This window comes from Candoia aspera, chromosome 3 (genome assembly GCF_035149785.1).
Source record: "Candoia aspera isolate rCanAsp1 chromosome 3, rCanAsp1.hap2, whole genome shotgun sequence".
Taxonomy (NCBI): Eukaryota; Metazoa; Chordata; class Lepidosauria; order Squamata; family Boidae; genus Candoia; species Candoia aspera.
This window is the reverse complement of record NC_086155.1, coordinates 56,183,819-56,209,834: the sequence shown is the minus strand read 5'-3', so window position 1 is coordinate 56,209,834 and position 26,016 is coordinate 56,183,819. Positions and strand designations below refer to the sequence as shown.

Sequence of the window (26,016 nt, the reverse complement as noted above, 5' to 3'; positions counted from 1 at the left end):
TTCACATGATGTTGAGGACCCAAAATGATGTTCAAAACAATACTAGCATAAGTAATGTGGGAACACAAGAGTTCTTCTGAGTTTTGGCCAATTTAAATTTATTAAAAGAAATTAGAACATTTCAGGGCCAGTAAGTGCTATCTAATTGTATTGTGGGCACAGTGATGTCACAGGGGCATTATGCTACCATATAATTGTCTTCCTCATTCTCTTTGCTCCCTTTCAAGAATATATTTAAATATCATATCTGGAGCTGAAAAATCTTGAATCACAGTTGTTAGATCTTTTACCTACTTTTGATGCTTTAGTCCCAGCATTTAATCTGCAACACTGGTGTCTCTACAGCATATAAAGTACTCTAACAAGTGCTTGGGTTTGTTACAGACTGTTCCAGTCCCCCACAGTCCATCATATATTTTTGACCAGGAAAACATGCAAAGAGAAGCAACCAAAATAATCAAAGAACTATAATTTTTACAATAATTCCAAACAAGTTCGGTACTTTTGATAGTTTCAGAAGTATAGATTAATATTTTACACTTCTTCAAGATTGCTTTCACATTTTTTTTTAGTTTTTAAACATTTACGATACAGATTGCAAAAATTGTTTATTTGTGGTTAAATAGCCTAACTCCAGTAATAAGATATTTTCTTGTAAGCAGTTAAAGCAAGGAGGGGGGATGTACCCAGATTTTTTTTAAAGTTCCTAAAGACTTTAAGGGAAAGAACGTAATCAGATGTACAATGTGTCTGAATGTTTTAGAATTCTGGATTGTCTAGAATAAGCAAACGCATTGCTAAAACACATCCTTTTGGCAGAAGAACTAAACAAATCATGAATCCTCCATCCTTGGCTTGTTTAGCATTCTTTCCAAACCAGCATCCCTGATTGGTTTCTCACTGAAAAAGCCAAAATAAAACCAGAGTTGACTAAAAAGTTCTATCTTATCATGACCAAAGTCTTCCATTATTTTTTCAAGTATTTAAATTCAGGTTACTTCTCATTAAGGCTTGCTGCCACAGATATGGAAACAACATCAGGATCTCACACCAGCTGCAAAGCAAGTCAGACCATTTTCTTATGCATCTACTTTCTGTTTCCATGGAAATGGAAAGACAAGGGGAAAAAAGGATAAGAACTATTTCCATTTTTTTTCCTGTCTCAGACTGTCTTTGCTATACAATCATGGGGGGTGGGGGAGGGGAGCCATTGAAAGGAACAAGAAGAAATGAGTAAGAATATGATACCATATTTTGGCAGAAAACTGGCACAGGCTACATAAAACAGCTACTGAACAATTTCCACAGTTACTTAAAGAAGGGATGTTTAAACTGTGGGTTGCAACTCCCCAAAAAATGTGTGGCAGGTTACACTCGCTCCCACTCTGCTGGCACTGGACTGGGCCATGTGAATTTGACCACCTTTATGCCCAGAGCTCCTGCAAGAGACCCAACTGAGCCCCCCGCCCGCTGGGAGCATAATTAAGGAATGATGGATGAGGGGAAGGTGAGACTAGGCAAAACACTTCAATCCTGATCCTGCGCGGGTCATTTTGGGCAATGCTCAGGAGCAGGTGGGAGCTGTTGCAGAGGCTGTTATCACGAGTACAAGGTCATCGAAGGAGAGGCCCAGCCCTGGGAGCAAGTTCTGAAAGAAATCCAGTTCTAGGTGTGAAAGCCTGGCTTGCCCATACACACTAGATCACTGCCACAACACACTCCTGCTTCACCAGGATCAGCTAACAGCTGTCTTGTCCAGGTAGAACAGAAGTTTTTTCTGAGAGCAGGTCCAAGACTTTTTGTCATGGGAGAGGTTTTTGTTGTTTATTCGTTTAGTCGCTTCCGACTCTTCGTGACTTCATGGACCAGCCCACGCCAGAGCTTCCTGTCGGTCGTCAACACCCCCAGCTCCCCCAGGGACGAGTCCGTCACCTCTAGAATATCATCCATCCATCTTGCCCTTGGTCGGCCCCTCTTCCTTTTGCCTTCCACTCTCCCTAGCATCAGCATCTTCTCCAGGATGTCCTGTCTTCTCATTATGTGGCCAAAGTATTTCAGTTTTGCCTTTAATATCATTCCCTCAAGTGAGCAGTCTGGCTTTATTTCCTGGAGGATGGACTGGTTTGATCTTCTTGCAGTCCAAGGCACTCTCAGGATTTTCCTCCAACACCACAGTTCAAAAGCATCGATCTTCCTTCGCTCAGCCTTCCTTATGGTCCAGCTCTCGCAGCCATATGTTACTACGGGGAACACCATTGCTTTAACTATGCGGACCTTTGTTGTCAGTGTGATGTCTCTGCTCTTAACTATTTTATCGAGATTTGTCATTGCTCTTCTCCCAAGGATTAAGCGTCTTCTGATTTCCTGACTGCAGTCAGCATCTGCAGTAATCTTTGCACCTAGGAATACAAAGTCTTTCACTGCTTCTACTTTTTCTCCCTCTATTTGCAGTTATCAATCAAGCTGGTTGCCATAATCTTGGTTTTTTTGAGGTTTAGCTGCAAGCCAGCTTTTGCACTTTCTTCTTTCACCTTCATCATAAGGCTCCTCAGTTCCTCTTTGCTTTCAGCCATCAAAGTGGTATCATCTGCATATCTGAGACTGTTAATGTTTCTTCCAGCAATTTTAACTCCAGCCTTGGATTCCTCAAGCCCAGCATGTCGCATGATGTGTTCTGCATACAAGTTGAATAGGTAGGGTGAGAGTATACAGCCCTTCCGTACTCCTTTCCCAATCTTAAACCAGTCCGTTGTTCCGTGGTCTGTTCTTACTGTTGCTACTTGGTCGTTATACAGATTCTTCAGGAGGCAGACAAGATGACTTGGTATCCCCATACCACTAAGAATTTGCCACAATTTGTTATGGTCCACACAGTCAAAGGCTTTAGAATAGTCAATAAAACAGAAATAGATGTTTTTCTGAAACTCCCTGGCTTTTTCCATTATCCAGCGGATATTGGCAATTTGGTCTCTAGTTCCACTGCCTTTTCTAAACAATTGCTTGTACATCTGTCAATTCTCGCTCCATGAATTGCTGAAGTCTACCTTGCAGGATCTTGAGCATTACCTTACTGGCATGTGAAATGAGTGCCACTGTTCGATAGTTTGAACATTCTTTAGTGTTTCCTTTTTTGGTATGGGGATATAAGTTGATTTTTTCCAATCTGATGGCCATTCTTGTGTTTTCCAAATTTGCTGGCATATAGCATGCATTACCTTGACAGCATCATCTTGCAAGACATGGGAGAGGAGGGTCACACAAATTCATTTATTATTTTAGGAAGCCATGGCACCACAAAGTTAGAGTTTCAGAGCTGCAGGGTGTTAGGAAGCCCAATCTGTATCTGCCAACAAGTAGAAGGTATGAAGAGCTCTGCAAGGAACTTCTATAACAGATGCTAACAGAGAGCAGATATTACAGTTTGATTGCACAAATCATCTCTTGCTACTGATAGAACTCAGATATCATGCATGAAGAGTCCAAATCCTGTTCCCAGCTTTTTATTAACAGGCTCTCAGATGGTGGGACTGAGAAAGTCTACTGTCTTAGGGCATGGAGACCTGCTGTCAAATCAAATCATAAACATACTAATGACATGGTTCCAAATAAGCCATTCTTATAGTTAATAATAACAAGTATTCAAGTAAAATTTTCCTAATCCCTTTAGAAGAAAATTTTCTCTTATCAACTATCTTGATACATCCAGCTGTAATAACCGTTAGGAGACATATTTAAATTTTAGACATACAAAATATACTTCTTGTTTGATGCATTAGATTTTCATCATAACCAATTAAGTATTTTCCTTTTAATATCCAGGCTGCTCCTGCTGTTTATTCTTCATTATCTGCTTACTTAAAAAGCTGCAAGGAGGAGGTTAATCAAACAATAATCTGAAAAAAAGGGAGCACACTTCTTCCCTTCAATTTGACCTGTTCCCCAATGAAAAGAGGCATCTGTATTACACAGATTCAGATGTGTTTGCTCCTTGGAAAAAGAACTGGTAGGTGGGAAGAAAAAAAAACATAAGATTTAATTCCTGCTGTTTAACTTCCCTGAAAGCAGATTGACAAAGGAGAAGAATAACACAGAATGATGCAGAAAGAAGTGGTCAGGATTTACTGGTGGTCCTTATACTAGCTGTCTACATTCCCTATTGAACCACTTCCCATGTAGAAACAGCAGTTAGATGGAGTTGTGTACATGAAAGTCCATGACCCTAGAATACAATATATACAGTAGTAAATTAGTTTTTACCTTCCTTAAGAGTCTCTATGCTTATTAGTATAAATTAGGACCAAGATCCCTTGCACTGGATTTTAATCAGGGACAGTTATTAAACAACTGTGCCGATATCTGTATCTAAAAAAAGAGACTCAGTCACTGAAGTCATGTTTCCTAAAGGGACAATAGAAAAAGAATGGATTTAATGCTGTATCAAATTGCAAAAATATGAGGACAGGAAATGGAATTCTATTAAATCAACAAAGAATCATGTAGGAACTTTTTTTTTCCAATCAAGTGTATGGCATTAAACCTCTGTGGAATAATGTCCATCAGACACATAAAGAGTTCTGCAAGTTGGTAAGTATACTAGATATTTCTATTCTCTGTTTTTGGAACATCTCACCATAGCAGAAGTTCTGGTTAGTTCTAATAATGATATTACCCAACCATAGATTTTGGATAGATAAGAGTATGGTCAAACACAAAGAAAGTAACACATAGGGTACGTTCTACCAAAATTAAAGGAAAGTTAAGCATATGATCCAGTGTCTTTCAGTGACATTAGCAGACGTAGAAAATCCTAACAAAGGATGCTATTCAGTTTATATACACTGTCATAAATTCATACTTCAACAACAAACAGAACACTGTAACAGAACATCATATGACCTTCCAATCATTTAAGACCACATACAAAATATATTATTTCAAATACTTATTAATTATTCCAATTGTAATTCATCTTTTTATTTTCACTGGAAGACGTGAGCTTATTTAGGCTGTGCCCACTTACCTGGGAATAAATCTCACCAAGCTACATGCAACTTATTTCCAAAAAGCACACATCAGATCAGAGTTGTTATACTCCACTATACTTCAATTTCTATACATACACCTTCGTTATTTTTAATTCCCCTGAAGTAATTTGGCGTGCTGTTATTTAGACAACTGTTATCACAATAATGACATTATTATCATAATAATTAAAGTGGGATGTAAAAGACAGTTTTATAACAGAATGCTCAGGATCTGCACCCCTTACCAAAAAAAAAAAGACTATTTCAATGTTAACATCTGGGAAAAGGTTCTGATGCTGCCACAAAAGTGGTGATAGATGAAGGCCAGCAAGCCACCTGACTTTGTTATTCCCTCTGGTCAGACAAATCATTACCTGTATTAAATTCAGCCAAAAATCAAAAACTAACCTCAACAGTAACCAAATTGTGAAAACTATTTCAACAATATTCATATATCAGGAATGTTTACATGAATAGTAGAGAACATGGAATTTACTGACTCATCTTCTCAAAATAAAACTGTATTAAATCCAGAAAAGATAGAAAGGTGGTACATTAAAAAAAAAAAAAAAAAGCAAAAGGAAATAGCAAAAGGATTTTTATTGTAAACTGCCCAGAGTCCCTCCTTGGGAGGGAGATGGGCGGTGTTAGAAATTTAATAAATAAATAAATAAGGCTAATGCTAAAAGAGATTATTCTCAGATTAATTCTGAATGAACTGTACATCCCTGTCAATCAGTCATATCGAGGATTTCATGAACTATTTAATAATAAAACACTACCTCCAAACTTAATGAAGCACTGAAAAGCAAATAATATTTCTCCACTTGTGAGAAGATTAGTTTAGTGTCCCCTGATGTGGTATCCTCTGCATGTGCTAGGACTACTGTTCTCCGAATTCCAAACCACTGTGGCTGATGTTTGTCAGAATGGAAAGAATAGACTAGAAAATAGATTTTGGGTGTGCCTGTTTCTCTATGGACAATACAAAATGAAGCATAGGAACATGGGATTGTTCCTAAGTCCATGAAAACACTGATGCAGTAGTTGTATCTAAGCAACTGCTGAATTATACATTTGTATGTAATACACTCAATGAACATCAAATAATTCATTTGTACAGTCAGTGTAAAATCATCTCATAAGTTACATAGATATGTAATAAGTTTGTGTAATGGTTCAGTACTGAAGGCAAAACAGGTACTTTGGAGCATGAATACAGCAGCTCCTCAACTCCTTAAAGCAGCTATCTCTTTTCACAAGGTAGTACAGCTGCTCTCTGCAGCTGCAGTGCAATCCTAGGAAAAAGACACATTTCATTTAAGGAGTTGCAGACAAGTGCTGCATGTATGTCCACATAGCCTTTGAATCCAAAGTGCTGCACAGCCTTAATATATAAGCTAAAGAAAAGGGGGAAATGATAATAATATACCTCTACTTATAGAGTAAAAGAACACCCAAAACAAAGGCAGTGGATTTAGACAATTCCCAAAGGTTTATGCATCATTATTAATAGCATGAATTATAGCCATAGCCATGAAAATGCCTTTATGTAATCAAGAGCCATGAAAATGCCTTTATGTAATCAAGAGCCATGAAAATGCCTTTATGTAATCAAGAGTAGGAAACCTACCATTTATTTTAAATATTCAAATAATCAGTCTTGATAACAAGAATACCCAGAAAAGGCAAATTTAATGTTACAGCTTGACTCAACAAGTGTTTGAGTTTTCCTTTGGCTGTTCTAAAGAAATAAACCTTAAAAAATATGAAAATCATTTAGCTATAAATCAATGAAGATTCTCAGAAGGCCATGCAACCATTATACTTACTTGAATTCTCCCATCGGAGAAGATGCAGTTTCCAAGCTGAATAATACAGAAACCCCAAGACTAGAAAGAGGCAGAGAGCAAGTAGCACGTTACGCATAAACACCAGCAGTCCCATCTTCATATGGGAATAGTTCTTCTATAAAATCTGGGAGGAAAAAAAAATAGTTTAAGCTATGTATTTTCAAGTTAGTTTATGTAGCATAAAGGTTAAGATGTCTGAGTAGGACTGGGGAGACCAAGGTGCAGGTCTCACTTGGTGACTTTGAGCAAGCTACTATCATTCAGCCCAGCCAACTTTACATGAATGTTGTTATGTGGAACAAATGAAGGAAAGCATCTTATGTATACCAACTTGAGTTCCTGGAGAAATGTTTCTAATGTAATTCTAATAAAGAAGTAAAGTAAAAAACCAAGCATGTCTAAACTATCAAAGTATGTTCCATTCCCAACATATATAATATCCAGACATTCTTATCCATGACATCCCTGAATGGAAATACATTTTGTGAAATGAACAGGATGCATTTCTGAGTTCTTTGCTGCTTTTCCAAGCTTGATTTATAAATGCTACTGCTAGGTGTTATTAGACTCCTTAATCTGAGGAATTTGTTCACTACTGAATTGTTTCTCAGGAACATATCATTTTGGTTATTTAAAACAATACCCAAAGCATCAAACAAGTAATTTGTCATGCAAAAAAATATTTCACAGAACTAAGAAATGACCTTGACCAAAGGATCGTTACCTTGTCGTGGTGCTGGAGCTTGAGCACCTCAGTGATGCCATGAGCTAAACCGTGAAGGGCCACCCAAGACGGGAAGGTCATGACAGAGAGGTCAGACTAAATGCGATCCCTGGGGAAGGTAATGGCAACCCACCCCAGCATTCTTGCCGTGAAAACTCAATGGATCAGTACAACCAGAGATATGTCGGTATACCATCGGAAGATGAGACCCCCAGGTCGGAAGATGGTCAAAATGCTACTGGGGAGGAACAGAGGATGAATTCAACTAGCCCCAGACGTGATGACGCAGCTACCTTAAAGCTGAAAGGATGACTAGCGGCTGACGGTGCTGGTGGCGAAGGGCGAATCCGATGTTCTAAGGATCAAGACACCATTGGAACCTGGAATGTAAGATCTATGTCGGTAAAAACAAGACCTGGAGCTGACTGTAGTTCAGATCACGAACTTCTTATTGCACAATTTAGGATCAGACTAAAGAGATTAGGGAAGACCCACAGATCAGCTAGATATGAGCTCACTAATATTCCTAAAGAATATGCAGTGGAGGTGAAGAATCGATTTAAGGGACTGGACTTAGTAGATAGGGTCCCGGAAGAACTCTGGACAGAAGTTGGCAGCATTGTTCAGGAGGCGGCAACAAAATACATCCCAAAGAAAGAGAAAACCAAGAAGGCAAAATGGCTGTCTGCTGTGACACTAGAAGTAGCCCAAGAAAGAAGGAAAGCAAAAGGCAACAGTGATAGGGGGAGATATGCCCAATTAAATGCAAAATTCCAGAGGTTAGCCAGAAGAGATAAGGAATTATTTTTAAACAAGCAATGCGTGGAAGTGGAAGAAGACAATAGAATAGGAAGGACAAGAGACCTCTTCCAGAAAATTAGAAACATCGGAAGTAAATTCCAGGCAAAAATGGGTATGATCAAAAACAAAGATGGCAAGGACCTAACAGAAGAAGAAGAGATCAAGAAAAGGTGGCAAGAATATACAGAAGACCTGTATAGGAAGGATAACAATATTGGGGATAGCTTTGACGGTGTGGTCAGTGAGCTAGAGCCAGACATCCTGAAGGGTGAGGTTGAGTGGGCCTTAAGAAGCATTGTGAATAACAAGGCAGCAGGAGACGACGGCATCCCAGCTGAACTGTTCAAAATCTTGGGAGATGATGCTGTCAAGGTAATGCATGCTATATGCCAGCAAATTTGGAAAACACAAGAATGGCCATCAGACTGGAAAAAATCAACTTATATCCCCATACCAAAAAAGGAAACACTAAAGAATGTTCAAACTATCGAACAGTGGCACTAATTTCACATGCCAGTAAGGTAATGCTCAAGATCCTGCAAGGTAGACTTCAGCAATTCATGGAGCGAAAATTGCCAGATGTACAAGCTGGGTTTAGAAAAGGCAGAGGAACTCGGGACCAAATTGCCAATATCCGCTGGATAATGGAAAAAGCCAGGGAGTTTCAGAAAAACATCTATTTCTGTTTTATTGACTATTCTAAAGCCTTTGACTGTGTGGACCATAACAAATTGTGGCAAGTTCTTAGCAGTATGGGGATACCAAGTCATCTTGTCTGCCTCCTGAAGAATCTGTATAACGACCAAGTAGCAACAGTAAGAACAGACCACGGAACAATGGACTGGTTTAAGATTGGGAAAGGAGTACGGCAGGGCTGTATACTCTCACCCTACCTATTCAACTTGTATGCAGAACACATCATGCGACATGCTAGGCTTGAGGAATCCAAGGCTGGAGTTAAAATCACTGGAAGAAACATTAACAGTCTCAGATATGCAGATGATACCACTTTGATGGCTGAAAGTGAAGAGGAACTGAGGAGCCTTATGATGAAGGTGAAAGAAGAAAGTGCAAACGCTGGCTTGCAGCTAAACCTCAAAAAAACCAAGATTATGACAACCAGCTTGATTGATAACTGGCAAATAGAGGGAGAAAATGTAGAGGCAGTGAAAGACTTTGTATTTCTAGGTGCGAAGATTACTGCAGATGCTGACTGCAGTCAGGAAATCAGAAGACGCTTAATCCTTGGGAGAAGAGCAATGACAAATCTCGATGAAATAGTTAAGAGCAGAGACATCACACTGACAACAAAGGTCCTCATCGTTAAAGCAATGGTTTTCCCCATAGTGACATATGGCTGCGAGAGCTGGACCATAAGGAAGGCTGAGAGAAGGAAGATCGATACTTTGGAACTGTGGTGTTGGAGGAAAATTCTGAGAGTGCCTTGGACTGCAAGAAGATCAAATCAGTCCATCCTCCAGGAAACAAAGCCAGACTGCTCACTTGAGGGAATGATATTAAAGGCAAAACTGAAATACTTTGGCCACGTAATGAGAAGACAGGACACCCTGGAGAAGATGCTGATGCTAGGGAGAGTGGAGGGCAAAAGGAAGAGGGGCCAACCAAGGGCAAGGTGGACAGATGATATTCTAGAGGTGACGGACTCATCCCTGGGGGAGCTGGGGATATTGACAACCGACAGGAAGCTCTGGCATGGGCTGGTCCATGAAGTCACGAAGAGTCGGAAGCGACTGACCAAATAAACAACAAGAAATGACACTGGAGAATATAATATAACCAGTACCTCTTATATAACTAAATTAAAAATTAATTTATATGAATTTATAATGACCCATTTTCCCCTTTACTGTAAGTATACCAAAGTATGTGTTATCATGATCCACATTTTCTGGAATTTTAGCAATAGTATATGGTACTATAAACTAATATTAGGCTATAATGACTTGTCAGATGGTTCTCATTAGACCCTGGAAAATTAATATTATATTGCTCATGTCATAATGCAGCAAGAATTATTGCTTCCTCATATGGAAGATACAAATCCACCATTCTAGAATGCATTACTAACTTAATGCATGAGTCACTTTGCTTAAATTGGTAGGTTGTGTGAGAGTCACAAAGATGAGTACTTGGAAGGAATTATTTATATGCATTATTTTGGAACAGCAAAATAGAAACCTAGATCAAGAGACAGAATTGAGCCACAAGCTTAAACACATCTTCTTTCCTCTGTCCTCCCTTTAGCAAGAGCAGCTCAATTAATTACTTCCTGTTTTGATCCAGCACCATTCTAGAAGGCTATCTTAAATCCAGCAAACCACAAAAACCCTAAAAGAAGAACTCATGGTTAAATGCACACATTAATGAAAGAACAAACAGTGAGATGAGGAAACACTCAAGCCTGTTTTGTGTGTGTGCATGCGTATAATTTTTATTGAATGTTTTAAAAGCAATAAAATGAACTAATACAAACTAAAATAGAACAGAGAAAATGAAAAGGAGAGAAAAGAAGAAAAAGCTAAAAATGCAATAATAAAAAAGTGGAAGAAAGTAGAAAAAAGAGAAAGATATAAAGAAAGATATGAAGTTATAAGGGGGACGCGGTGGCACTGCGGGTTAAACCGCTGAGCTGCCGATCGGAAGGTCGGCGGTTCGAATCCGCGCGACGGGGTGAGCTCCCGTTGCTAGTCCCAGCTCCTGCTCACCTAGCAGTTCGAAAACATGCAAATGTGAGTAGATCAATAGGTACCGCTTCGGTGGGAAGGTAACGGCGTTCCGTGTCCACATGACCCGGAAGTGTCTCCGGACAACGCCGGCTCTAAGGCTTAGAAACGGAGATGAGCACCGCCCCCTAGAGTCGGACACGACTGGACTTTACGTCAAGGGAAACCTTTACCTTTACCTTTACTATGAAGTTATAAAGAAGTAGCTTCCTATATTCTTCTCAACAGTTTTAAGTACAATTATATTTTAACCTCTCTCTAAAGCTATATCATGACTTTCTTCTTTCTATAATCTATCCTGTCTAAACATCAAAACTATAAATCACAAGTTCATTTTTTAAAATTTTTACGCAAAAATCCCTAAGGGGTTTCCAATAACCAATTAACTTAGATATTGTCCTTTCTCTAATCAAAAAGATTAATTTGTCCGTCACAGCAAATTCTGTCAATTTCACCAACCATCCCTCCATGGTGGGTAAAGCGGAATCTTTCCATCTTTGTGTATATAGTAACCTCGCCACAGTAATCATATACTGAAATAATCTTCCATGGCTTTTTTCTAACTGTTTATCCATCAGTCCTAAAATGAAAAGTTCCAGCTTCAACTGAATATTAATCTTTAAAATCCTCTGTATCAATATATATATTTGAATCCAAGCCTGCTTCATTTCCAGTTCACTATCACCTGCAGCGAAACACTGTCTGAGTTCACACCTTGTTAAATTACATACTGGTTAAAACTACCAAAGCCAGTATGATCTATTCTTCATTGTGTCAGATTTAGTTTCTCTATTTTATTAAAACTTCTTAATAGGCACTTGCCAAAGTTTTCTGAATTCCGCGATAGTCCCAGGCAAACAGAAGCAATTGTAGTGATATCCTGACTTTTTGAATATAATGTGAAATTTAGACTTCAGGGTAAACTGGGGCATACATTGGCTAGATATATACTTTTTTGTTGTTTATTCATCTAGTCGCTTCCGACTCTTCGTGACTTCATGGACCAGCCCATGCCAGAGCTTCCTGTCAGTCATCAACACCCCCAGCTCCCCCAGGGACGAGTCCGTCACCTCTAGAATATCATCTGTCCACCTTGCCCTTGGTCGGCCCCTCTTCCTTTTGCCTTCCACTCTCCCTAGCATCAGCATCTTCTCCAGGGTGTCCTGTCTTCTCATTATGTGGCCAAAGTATTTCAGTTCTGACTTTAATATCATTCCCTCAAGTGAGCAGTCTGGCTTTATTTCCTGGAGGATGGACTGGTTTGATCTTCTTGCAGTCCAAGGCACTCTCAGAATTTTCCTCCAACACCACAGTTCAAAAGCATCGATCTTCCTTTGCTCAGCCTTCCCTATGGTCCAGCTCTCGCAGCCATATGTTACCACAGGGAACAACATTGCTTTAACTATGTGGACCTTTGTTGTCAGTGTTATGTCTCTGCTCTTAACTATTTCATCGAGATTTGTCATTGCTGTCCTCCCAAGAATTAAACATCTTCTCATTTCCTGGCTGCAGTCAGCATCTGCAGTAATCTTTGTGCCTAGAAATGCAAAGTTCGAAAAGGGGGACCCTGGGAGGTTTACATTAAAATTAACATTAAAAACCATAAACATACAAAAATACAAATACAAATAGCCAGATAAAAATAGAAGATAAAAATAAGTATAAAGTCCAAGTGGAGATAAGATCTAATTCAGTGAGGGGGGGCTCTACGGCAGCAGCCACCCCCAGGAAGAACTATTCACCTTCCCACTGCAGGCGAGGCGGCAGAGCCAGGTCTTCAAGTTCTTCCGGAAGGCCAGGAGTGAAGGGGCCTGCCTCAACTCTGGGGGCAGAGTGTTCCAGAGGGTGGGAGCCACAGCATAGAAGGCCTGCTTCCTGGACCCCGCCGAAGAAATTCTCTTACCGACGGGGTCCGCAGCATGCCCACTCAGCATGACCGGGTGGGACAGGTCGATGTCATGGGGATGGGATGGGATGGTCCCTCAGGTAACCTGGACCCATGCCATGTGGGGCTTTAAAGGTCATAACCAACACCTTGAATTGGACCTGGAAGCAAGCTGGCACCCAGTTCAGCTCATGCAGCAGTGCTGTCACATGTGCCGATCTTGGGGCACCAATAACCGCTCGCGCAGCCACATTCGCGCAGCTGAAGCTTCTGGATACTCTTCAAGGGTAGCCCCATGTAGAGCGCACTGCAATAGTCTTTATGGCTTAGTGTCTTCTCAAGCCCACTCAGCTGTGGTTTATTGCAAGCACAATGCTCTAGCAAACCATGAGAACAAGATGTGTTGACTGAAGCCACTGAACTGATGCATATATTCCCCTTTGCCCTACTTCACTTAGTCTTGTTTATAGACCACTTGACATAGGAGAAAACAAATATGAATGAGCACTTTGGGAATTAAAAGTTGGGCTCCTTTTTATCTTTCAGCAACCAAAAAAAGCACTACTGCCACGTCAGCCACCAAATACATACAAGAACTCTGAAAACGTCAACTTCATGCTGGCTTAATTCCAACAGGTTGCCAAATCCTGGCTCCAGTTTTCTACAATCTGTTTCCAAATACCTTCTCCAAACATCTGGCAGGTGGAAATGCCATAGGCTGGCTTTGCTGAGAGCACTCTGGTAAAAAACACACGTTCCATAAATAAATAAGCAACACTGAGCGTTTCCTCCAGCATCAAAAGACAGGACAGACGGCTCCCACTCAAAGATGCTGTGAATGTGGAATTATAATTCCTACCCTGAGCCCTGCTCCCTGCTAAGCAGTCCCCTTGAGCTTCAATATCCCATTTGACCAAATAACTAGGAAAGGCCATACTTTGAATGTCTCTATCCATTCTATATATTCTGCTGTTGTACTGTTTGTTGCTTCCTTCCCACCAATTTGCTGTAAAAAATGTTGAAGATATCCTGTCTGACAGCCAGCTGAAGCCCAGGGTTGCAACTGGACAAATCAGTAATCTAAATTTTCCAGGATCTGCATTTAGTTCTCAGGAATAAGGGTATAGCTTCCACGCCAGTGCCATTATTGCAGTACTGTACTGCTGCTAAAATAAAAACAAAAACCTTCTAATCATAAGATCAATAAGAGGCAGAGCTGCTTAAAATGGGAAGACCCAGTTCTTGCTATTAGTGTTGGTTCTGATTAACCCCTTTCATAAATATCTACAAAGCATATGCCACCCTCCTCAGCCATGTATATCAATTATTCTCAAACTCTGGTCTGACACCACCAGACGATCCACGGTAGCCTTCCCATATTCACCAGCCAAAACTAGTATACTACCTGAGCCCCCCGCCTCCCCATGTTCACCAAAAGTCAGCTGGCCAGACCACAGCCACTCACTGCCTCAACCTGCCATCTCCCTGCATCCACTGCCAGTCAGTTGGCCAAACAAGAGCCCATTCATCAACTCAGCCCCACATTGTTGCATTTTCCACCAATCAGCTGCTAACCACCTCAGTATCCACCACCCCATGTTCCCTGCCAATCAGCTGGTGCCCAATAATGGATCAGTGGCTGAAAACTGGTTCACTTAAGCATACAAAGGCCCTTGAAATCAAAAACAAGAAGGGTTTTTTATTTACTTGTGTGACGCTGGCACTTTCAAAGTATTTATTTAGCTGTCCACGTCCACAATCACAGAAAGTTGAAGAAATATTAGTTTAAACGAACTTTCTAACTGACAAAGTTATTATTCTTGTTTATTATCCCAATTTTTTAAAGATTTTTTTTATCCTGCCTTCAGTATTTTTATAAATAACTCAAGGTGGGGAACAAACCTAATACTCCTTCTTCCTATTTTCCTCACAACAACAACAACCCCATGAGGTAAGTTGGGCTGAGAGAAAGTGACTGGCCCGAAGTCACCCAGCTGGCTTTCATGCCTAAAGTGGGACTAGGACTCACAGTCTCCTGGTTTACTTTGGATTGTAACCAAAGCACATATTTTAAAATTATTCTCTCTGCTTCCTTAAACCTTCAGTTGGGCTTACAGGTAAAACAAAGAATTGAGCAAATGAATCTGTATGAAAATACTGCACACCAACTCAGGAACAAGTTCCACCGGATTCAGTTAAGCTTATTCTCAGCTAAGTATGTACAGAATTGTATCATAAGACTATATTTAGATATAACAAATTGTGGTTGGCTCTTTTCTCTGAATCACGCTGGTTTACAAATCATAGCTTGCAAGAGGCTACCAAGCTCAGTTATTCAGTCACAGCTGAAATCTGTTTTGAGGCCATAGTTTGTCAAAACTCACAGTAAATGCCAGTCTTAAAAATATCCAAAGATCAGAATGAGGAAGAGAAAACAGACAAACTATGGAAAAAATTCAGATTAACATCCCATATTAATGACAGGGTCCAATGTAATATTCACCACTTCCACTTATAAGATTACCATCACCCCCCTATAAAGACTTGACATTACTAACAGAATTGTAGTAACTTATTTTTAGGAATTAGCAGATATGAATTTTACCCTGGATTAGCCTCCTGCTTTTATTATATACATGCACATGTTTGTGTATGTATAAATATAGAAGAAAATCAATGATTATACCAACTTTAACAACTCACATCAGGGAAAGTACAAGCACAAATACAAAACATCAGTCTAATTCAAAATCAGGGTCATAAATCATAGAGTTGGAAAGGTCCTAAGAGGTCATCAAGTCCAATCCTCTGCACACTGCAGGATTCACTACACCAGTGTTTCTTAAACTTTTTTCTCTCAGGACCCCTTCCCTTTTTAAAAAATTATGGAGGACCCCCAAAGAGCTTTTGTCTGTATGGGTTATATTTATCAATATTTACCATATTAAAAATTAAAATTGATGCATTCACTGCCACTACCACTTCTCACAATTGTTTGATGGGATTTTAATATTGTATTGTTTTTCAACATAGGCTGGCAAATAATTTTGATTTTGTGGACCCTGAGTGGGTCTTAGGGGGACCCCCAGGGGTCCTCGGACCACACTTTAAGAAACACTGAATTATACAATTCCCAACAGATGACTATCCAGCCTGTTTGAAAAACTCCAGTGAAGGAAAAGAAACCACTCCATATGGTAACCTATTCCATTTATTGACAGCTCTTACTGTCAAGAAGTTCTTCCTAATGTCTAATCCATATTTAAAATCTTGAGGTTTCATCCCATTAGTTCTAATCTTACCCTCTAGAGCAAGTGAGAATAAGGTCAAACCCTCTACAATGTGACAGCCCTACAGCTATCTTGTCCCTCTCAAACTCCTCTTCTGCAAGCTAAACATGCCTAGGTCTTTTAACTATTTCTGTAGGACTTGTCTTCCAGTCCTTTCACCATCTTTTTAGTCCATCTCTGACTTATTCCAGTTTATCAATGTCCTTTTTAAACTAGGGCACGAAGAACTGAATACAACTGAGGCCTGACCAAAGCAGAGCAGAGCAGGATAATTACTTCCCACAACCTGGACTCTGTGCTCCTATCATGAATAGCCCCTGGCCAGGTGCTATTCTGACATGACACCAGTGGAGAATGATTGTTAAACAACCCATAAACAGCAACAACCAGTGGATGTGCAGACGGAGAGGAGCTGATGGCAATTCAGCACCTTGGACCAATGGCACGCCGGAGAGTGAAGTCGGAAAGTGGAGGTGTGAGATGAGAGGTGCCACCAGATGAAAGGAACTTTTGGGAGGAGGGGGAAACGAATGTATTTATGCTGACAATTAGAAACTGTGATCATTTGGATCTTTAGTTTGCTTTGGATCACCGCTCAATAAAATCCTTCTATCTATTCCTAACCAGTCTGGGTCAGAAGTGCTGATTATTGGCAAGGGATCAGGGCCATGACAGCTCCTCTTGATGATCCTCAGGATGTCACTGGCCTTCTTTGCATTTGCATTACACTGTTGGGACATGTTGAGTTTGTGATCCACTAGTAGACCCAAGTCCTTCTTACGTATGCTGCTCTTCAGTCAAATGTTCCCCATCCTGCACATGTTTATTTTGTTTTCCTTACCTAGATCTATGACTTTACATTTCTCCCTGTTAAATTTTATTCTAATGTTTCCGCCCACTGTTCTAGCCTAAATCTTTTGGAATTGTTTTGCTCTCCTTCCAAGTATTAGATACCTCATCCTGTCCATGGCCTGATGAAAGAGTCAGGTCTTATCTTGACCTCAACACTTCTCTTGGTTGAACCATTATGGTGCTTGTGTGTGGCCTGAGCCTAACAAAGCTATAACTGTATTCTGTTGGCCCAAACAGAGTTGATGGCCAATAACCCTTTGGTCATTACAATAAGAGAAAATAGCCAATTATGGTTGGAGAGAATACTATAGCTTCACTCAAAGGTCAAAGAAGAACATAACTTATCCTGTTCCTTTTGTAGTCAACGTGTTTGATTTTGCTCTTCAAGAGATCCTATAAAAGTATAAGTTCCCTTAGAACTTAACAGGGATAGGTTATAGGGATCTGTTGTAGTGATATGAACACTTCATCATATATTCAGCCATACATGTTTGTGTAAATAAATAGTATCACAGAAACACTAACAGACTCCAGTGATCTTCCAGATTAGTCAAGCAGGCATTCTCTGTCATAGCACTTGTCCTTTCAAAACCATGCCCTCTCACCCCAAGATTTGTTTGGCCCCAATCTTGCTGGCATTTCATAACTGTTTGAAAACCAGGATGTTCCCCCAACCCTGTAGGTTGGATAAGCTTGTCATTGAGGTTTTTCTTGACATGATTGTGAATATGTGTTTTTGTTTGATTGCCCTTGGGTGCCATTTTGCTATTCTTATGTTCCTCTTGTTTACTGTTATTATATATTATTTTTGTTCAGTTGGTTTTAATCCTAAATTCACCATCCAGAGTCACAATTTGCAAGATGGGCACCTCTATAAATTGAAATAATAAATAATAAACTAAATAAATAAGTATTGTGTAAGTCATGGCATCTCTGAAACATAAACATAGCTTATATGTGGAGCTCAAGTACATAACAGCATCTAAACCAAATTCATAATTCAAAGTAATAACAAAATCAGTTTGTAGCTGAAACTTGTCTCTTTTTATAAAGCAGTATTATCCTCAAAGCCTCTCTGTCTTCTCATACACATAGCTCTAGTCACATTGTAAATTTTTGCATTCAGCCCCCTGGAGCACTTATGGAAATTCATCATGAGGAAGTACAAGTGATTGCAAATAGGCCCCAAGAGACACAATTGCTTGTGGCTGAACTGCAAAGCTTTGAAATGTAGGTGGAGGTTGAATGTCTGAACTGCCTTGTAAAAAAAAACCCTCCTCACCAGTAAAAATTAGTATGTGAAAACATTATGCCAAAAACTCTTTTTCTAACATCATATTTTCAGAAGATTTATTTAGCTGTCCATGTCCACAACTGCAGAAAGTTGAAGAAACACTAGTTTAAATGAATAGGAGTAACTGACAAAGTTATCATCCTGTATGAATACGTACTGTATTGTGTTTAATGAAGATGCATATGAGATAATATAGACCTTCATAAAATCAAAACAAGTTGATGAAACTCATAAGGAAACTCTCCATTAAAAGAAGAAAAGGATCAGATCCTTCTAGATACTCACTGACCAAAACTATTCTGGTTTCTAAACTCTATTAACAATGTTTTTCCTGACAGATTATCTTCATTTGAACAAACGTCATTCTGGGTAGAAATAATGAATATAAATACTTGAAATGTTTCTACTTCTTAAGATCACATAGGTAATCATATCTGTGTGGTACATACTCCCAAGTTTCTTTTACTTGGTTCCTTTTTTATTATTTTGCTTCTTTCCCTTTTTGGTTCTGTATATGTGATCTGCATCTCAATGCTTTTCTTTAAAAAGCAAACAAAACTGAGGGAGCAGTTGGAAGCTCTGTCTTTAACCTGGCAAATGGAGATACATTTCTGAACAGAACCCATCAGATACTCCCCACACTTTAAACAAAACAGCTTGGCTTACAATTTGAATCAGCATTCTTTCACTCTGGGGTCATTCAATAATGCAGCTGGAGAATTTCTTTGGCCACTCAGCTACAGAGGCAAATAGTTCACCAAGCAGTGGAAACACAAGTGGAGGAAACCTCAGACATCAACAGATTTAACCAGAGTTCTGACACTCCTTTTCCCTCATGCTTCCTGCCCCTTCCCTGCAACATACCCTATATTGGCATAGAGTACAGGTAAGAAACTTGCATACCCACATAATCCAACAGCTCCAGCAAGCATGCTTAGTGATGCAGGCAGCTGGAGCCAAACAGCTGGAGGATCAGGAGTTGATGACCCCAATCAGAGTGGAACCAACCTCTGGCTATTTCAAATGAAACAACCAGCTTTTTTAAACATAAAAATTGGTCTCAGGCAAACCAACCTCCATCCCACTTAATGGAATGCCTTACCCACATCTTTCATTCCTGTTTTCATTCCTTCCAAACTGTCAGTTTTGACCAATTCCACCCAGCAATTAATTCCAGGACTGCTGCGTGCTAAAAAATAAACAAATCCCACCACAAATTAATAAGAATGCCTGATCCAGTGAGCATAAACTATCTGCGTGGTGAGACTGGGACCACATCCCAGATGGAAAGAAAGGAAAGGTGAAACGAAGTGCCACGCAACTATGATGACAAGTGCGCCCATCTCGCCAAATGGTAACAAGTTGAAGCACAGAACATCTGGACAGCCGGAGGGGGGTGGGGGGAGGATAATATCATATCCTGACAAGAGAGGTGGATCTTCAGGCGCGGGCACGCGAGCAAATTTTAGGAAGGAGAAACACCTTGTCGTGGTGCTGGAGCTTGAGCACCTCAGTGATGCCATGAGCTAAACCGTGAAGGGCCACCTAAGATGGGAAGGTCATGACAGAGAGGTCAGACTAAATGTGATCCCTGGGGAAGGTAATGGCAACCCACCCCAGTATTCTTGCCATGAAAACTAAATGGATCAGTACAACCAGAGATATGTCAGTATACCATCGGAAGATGAGACCCCCAGGTCGGAAGATGGTCAAAATGCTACTGGGGAGGAACAGAGGATGAGTTCAACTAGCCCCAGACGTGATGACGCAGCTACCTCAAAGCCGAAAGGACGGCTAGCGGCTGACGGTGCTGGTGGTGAACGGCGAATCCGATGTTCTAAGGATCAACACACCATTGCAACCTGGAATGTAAGATCTATGAGCCAGGGCAAATTGGATGTGGTTATTGGTGAGATGTCAAGATTAAAGATAGACATTTTGGGCGTCAGTGAACTGAAATGGACTGGAATGGGCCACTTCACATCAAATGACCACCAGATCTACTACTGTGGACAAGAGGACCACAGAAGAAATGGAGTAGCCTTCATAATTAATAGTAAAGTGGCTAAAGCAGTGCTTGGATACAACCCAAAAAACGACAGAATGATCTCAATTCGAATTCAGGGCAAGCCATCTAACATCACAGTGATCCAAATATACGCCCCAACCACAGATGCTGAAGAAGCTGAAGTAGATCAGTTCTATGAGGATCTGCAGCACCTACTGGACAACACACCTAAAAGAGATGTTATTTTCATCACGGGAGACTGGAATGCTAAGGTGGGCGGTCAAATGACACCTGGAATTACAGGTAAGCATGGCCTGGGAGAACAAAACAAAGCAGGACATAGGCTGATAGAATTTTGCCAAGACAACTCACTCTACATAACAAACACTCTCTTCCAACAACCTAAGAGACGGCTTTATACATGGACTTCACCAGATGGACAACACCGAAATCAGATTGACTACATCCTTTGCAGCCAAACGTGGCGGACATCTATACAGTCGGTAAAAACAAGACCTGGAGCTGACTGTAGTTCCGATCATGAACTTCTTATTGCACAATTTAGGATCAGACTAAAGAGATTAGGGAAGACCCACAGATCAGCTAGATATGAGCTCACTAATATTCCTAAAGAATATGCAGTGGAGGTGAAGAATTGATTTAAGGGACTGGACTTAGTAGATAGGGTCCCGGAAGAACTCTGGACAGAAGTCTGCAACATTGTCCAAGAGGCGGCAACAAAATACATCCCAAAGAAAGAGAAAACCAAGAAGGCAAAATGGCTGTCTGCTGAAACACTAGAAGTAGCCCAAGAAAGAAGGAAAGCAAAAGGCAACAGTGATAGGGGGAGATATGCCCAATTAAATGCAAAATTCCAGAGGTTAGCCAGAAGAGATAAGGAATTATTTTTAAACAAGCAATGCGTGGAAGTGGAAGAAGACAATAGAATAGGAAGGACAAGAGACCTCTTCCAGAAAATTAGAAACATTGGAGGTAAATTCCAGGCAAAAATGGGTATGATCAAAAACAAAGATGGCAAGGACCTAACAGAAGAAGAAGAGATCAAGAAAAGGTGGCAAGAATATACAGAAGACCTGTATAGGAAGGATAACAATATCGGAGATAGCTTTGACAGTGTGGTCAGTGAGCTAGAGCCAGACATCCTGAAGAGTGAGGTTGAATGGGCCTTAAGAAGCATTGCTAATAACAAGGCAGCAGGAGATGATGGCATCCCAGCTGAACTGTTCAAAATCTTGCAAGGTGATGCAGTCAAGGTAATGCATGCTATATGCCAGCAAATTTGGAAAACACAAGAATGGCCATCAGATTGGAAAAAATCAACTTATATCCCCATACCAAAAAAGGAAACACTAAAGAATGTTCAAACTATCGAACAGTGGCACTAATTTCACATGCCAGTAAGGTAATGCTCAAGATCCTGCAAGGTAGACTTCAGCAATTCATGGAGCGAAAATTGCCAGATGTACAAGCTGGGTTTAGAAAAGGCAGAGGAACTCGGGACCAAATTGCCAATATCCGCTGGATAATGGAAAAAGCCAGGGAGTTTCAGAAAAACATCTATTTCTGTTTTATTGACTATTCTAAAGCCTTTGACTGTGTGGACCATAACAAATCGTGGCAAGTTCTTAGCAGTATGGGGATACCAAGTCATCTTGTATGCCTCCTGAAGAATCTGTATAACGACCAAGTAGCAACAGTAAGAACAGACCACGGAACAACCGACTGGTTTAAGATTGGGAAAGGAGTACGGCAGGGCTGTATACTCTCACCCTACCTATTCAACTTGTATGCAGAACACATCATGCGACATGCTGGGCTTGAGGAATCCAAGGCTGGAGTTAAAATTGCTGGAAGAAACATTAACAATCTCAGATATGCAGATGATACCACTTTGATGGCTGAAAGCGAAGAGGAACTGAGGAGCCTTATGATGAAGGTGAAAGAAGAAAGTGCAAAAGCTGGCTTGCAGCTAAACCTCAAAAAAACCAAGATTATGGCAACCGGCTTGATTGATAACTGGCAAATAGAGGGAGAAAATGTAGAAGCAGTGAAAGACTTTGTATTCCTAGGTGCAAAGATTACTGCAGATGCTGACTGCAGTCAGGAAATCAGAAGACGCTTAATCCTTGGGAGAAGAGCAATGACAAATCTCGATAAAATAGTTAAGAGCAGAGACATCACACTGACCACAAAGATCCGCATAGTTAAAGCAATGGTGTTCCCCGTAGTAACATATGGCTGCGAGAGCTGGACCATAAGGAAGGCCGAGAGAAGGAAGATCGATGCTTTGGAACTGTGGTGTTGGAGGAAAATTCTGAGAGTTCCTTGGACTGCAAGAAGATCAAACCAGTCCATCCTCCAGGAAATAAAGCCAGACTGCTCACTGGAGGGAATGATATTAAAGGCAAAACTGAAATACTTTGGCCACATAATGAGAAGACAGGACACCCTGGAGAAGATGCTGATGCTAGGGAGAGTGGAAGGCAAAAGGAAGCCGGGCCGACCAAGGGCAAGATGGATGGATGATATTCTAGAGGTGATGGACTCATCCCTGGGGGAGCTGGGAGTGTTGACGACCGACAGGAAGCTCTTGCGTGGGCTGGTCCATGAAGTCACGAAGAGTCGGAAGCGACTGAACGAATAAACAACAACAGGAAGCAACGCGAAAAATCTCAGCGGGACGGGCATCTGACCAGGACAAAAAAAAAAGGGGGGGGGTAAGGCAAAAGGACGCAGAAGCGGAGGACTCTCTCATGTCTTCCTTCTCTGCTAGCCCGCTTTTGAGATAACATCCCTCCTCCTCGCTCCCTTGCTTACCGGAGTAGCTGGCCGATTCCGGCCACTTTTCCTGCGGGCTCGGGTTCTGGACGCCTTGCAACCCGCCATGCCGGGCCGAAAAGCGGCGGCAGTTGGCCCTCACCGGCCACTAGGGCAGGGGTCGATCACCAATCAAACAACAAGGCGGACCTTCTAACGACCAATGGGGGAATGCGAGGGGCACTCTTCACTATAAGCCTCACTACTGCGGGAGAGCGGTGGGATTCACGCTGCCCAATCAGGCACAAGGAGGACTCTCACCCACTCAAGCGTACCAAGAAGAAGGCGCGCAGCTGTCCAATCAATGGAGGCAAGAAGCGGAGGGGGCTACACAACGTCCAATCAGTTCGGCCACATTTTCTCTCCCCCTCCGCTCACTTCAGTCCTTGACGGGGCACCAAAAACCTTCTTTAGCCAATTGCGACGTAGCGAAGGAGGGCGGTCGTTCCCGGCAGAGTTTGGAATGGTCTGGAGGGCGTAAATAAGGATAGGAATCTTAGACACTGAAAAGGGAAGAAAGGACCCGATCTTAACCCATCTGCCCCAATGTAAATTGTTTGTGCTGCTACCCTCTAGAGGAAAAGATATAATTTAAATGCGGTAAATAGTGTAGCTATCGCGAGGCGCCATTGGCATCCCTCCATCTTCAAGGTCAAATTAAGCTTTGCTGCCAGCCGATAGTAGCTTTATTAGAACAATGTGTTTACCCACGTTTAATGAGCATGGCTTAGTCAGTTAACCACTCGTCTGGATTTTGCTAATTAAATAACGGTTGACTAGTTTATGGCTTAGTGTTTCTTGCAAACTCAGCCGGTACACTGTGAGGATCCAGAAGGCTTGGCTACCCATATGTAAGAAGCCCGTCATGCAAACACAGCCACTGTCTTGCTCCAATCATCAAAGAGGCTTTGCCCCCAGGGATAGGAACCCCAGTAGAAGGCTTCACCGCAGACCAGCAAATTGGTCCAGAAGCACTCTTAAACAATTCATTCTAACAGGAGGAGCAGTATAATTTCCCGGTGTAGAAAACCAAGCAAGGACTGGAAGGACACGAGTCGGACTGGGTTAATAAATTCCTACAGTAGACGGAGGGCCCAAAAAATAATAACACCCTCCCAGTAGAATGACAGGACAGGGTAGAATGGTGTCTCTGGCAAGGAGAGCCAGGAGGCTGGGGATTGCAATGGCTGCTTGGGGACTGGAAAGTGTTGTTCCAGGACTAGGAGCTGAAAGGGCAACCACTGGTCACAAAGCTACTGGCATGGGGCTGGCAGAAGAACCAGGGATACAGACCTACACCTGAGGGCTGGAAAGAGCAGCTCTCGGGATTACTGATGTCATATAGATACCCAGACTCATAAATCAATTTAAAGAAGTATCAGCGTTTTAATTTTAGTTTTTCCATCCTCCACCCTCTTGGCCCACCACATTGATTGATATGATTGTCACATCTTTGAAAAGACATCGTCAGGCTCCAGTTTTACTCTTTAATAGTAAGCATATGCATGCTTCTGTTAAGTCCTTTAATATGCCTTGCACATTAGACATCCTGCATTTTTTTCTCCCCTGATGTAGTTTATACTTTAAGAGACTCAAGAATAACGAGTAGAAAGTGTACATATATCTGTGACGGAATACACAAAATAACATTAAAGTAATGACTTAAAATAACGTAGCAGAAAAGGCAATATAGCGTGTTTCACTCCCTTTCATTTTGGCATCCATTCCACGCTTTACCTGCGGTTTACATTGATTTCGCGGACCCGGGTCGTATCAATAGACATTCTATGCGCCCGTGACTTTGACACATTCTCATTCTTTCCAGGGGCGTCGTCGTCCCTCGTTTTTGCAGGTCCCACTTCAAACGAGCCGTAGAAACGCTGGGGAATCGCGCGCGTCGCTTCCCGTCTCCTATAAATGGCTGCATTCTCTCTGATTCTTCCAAATCCCCTTTCGCTCCCGCAGCGCTTCCCCTCGCTTACTCACCATGCTGCACCGGGTCATTTTTTATTGATTAACCCGATCTGGACTAGCTCCCTGAAGAAAGCCAGTACGGCTGAGCTAAGGCGGCGCCAAAGCGTAGCAGCGGAACTTCCGTTGAAGGAAGCTAGCGAGCGGTTAGTCCTTTTCGAGCAAAACCGCTTCCTGGGAGGAAAAAAACCCGGCTCTGTCGTGATCGGAATGTACAAAATGAAGAGAAAATGCAAAGACAAATTTGCTGAGGCAATCTTTTTCAATCCCTTTGCGAATGTAACATTATTCCCTCTCAGAGCAAAAGAATGCCAGCTGCAGATATCAGCAGCACAATTCTATAGGAAGAAAAAGGCTGCCGTGGGCGTTAAGATGGGAAAATTGGAACTGCCTCATAATAAGTCTTGATTAGGGCTATGAAGTGATCTGGATTCAAGGCGGAGATGGGTGTGCATCCTGTATCACTCCTGTTGGCAGCTTCTTGAAAAAAGCTGCATCTTAGAAAAGTCACATCTGATTGATTATGGTTTGTGAGCTGAACCAGTGTGGTTGATTCAGCAGACTAGGATTAACCCTGATGGAGTGCATGTGTAAACCAAATCACTGACTGAGTTGGGGTGAACCTCACAAGAGTGCATGTGTCTGTATGAGGCACCTTTATGGGTTCATATCACTCTTGCCCCACAATTCAGGAGGTCTGTTCTTGTCCATGGTGCTGAGTCAGAAGAATAA

The 26,016-nt window shown here is 41.3% G+C and overlaps 1 protein-coding gene across 2 annotated transcripts in view; it reads right to left on the bottom strand.

Moving 5' to 3' along the window:
• ST3GAL3 (ST3 beta-galactoside alpha-2,3-sialyltransferase 3) overlaps positions 1–23,564 on the bottom strand; it is a 260,656-nt gene extending 237,092 nt beyond the window's left edge. The window contains exons 1-2 of one of the 2 annotated variants that reach the window (XM_063297799.1): positions 23,314–23,564; positions 6,857–7,001 (exon numbers count right to left, since the gene is read on the bottom strand). In XM_063297799.1, coding sequence (XP_063153869.1) covers positions 6,857–6,977 — 121 coding nt within the window. In that variant the 5' untranslated portion in view covers positions 6,978–7,001; positions 23,314–23,564. The remainder of the gene's footprint in view (positions 1–6,856; positions 7,002–23,313) is intronic. The other variant, XM_063297800.1, reaches the window with a different exon arrangement.
• Between the last annotated feature and the right edge of the window lie 2,452 nt (positions 23,565–26,016).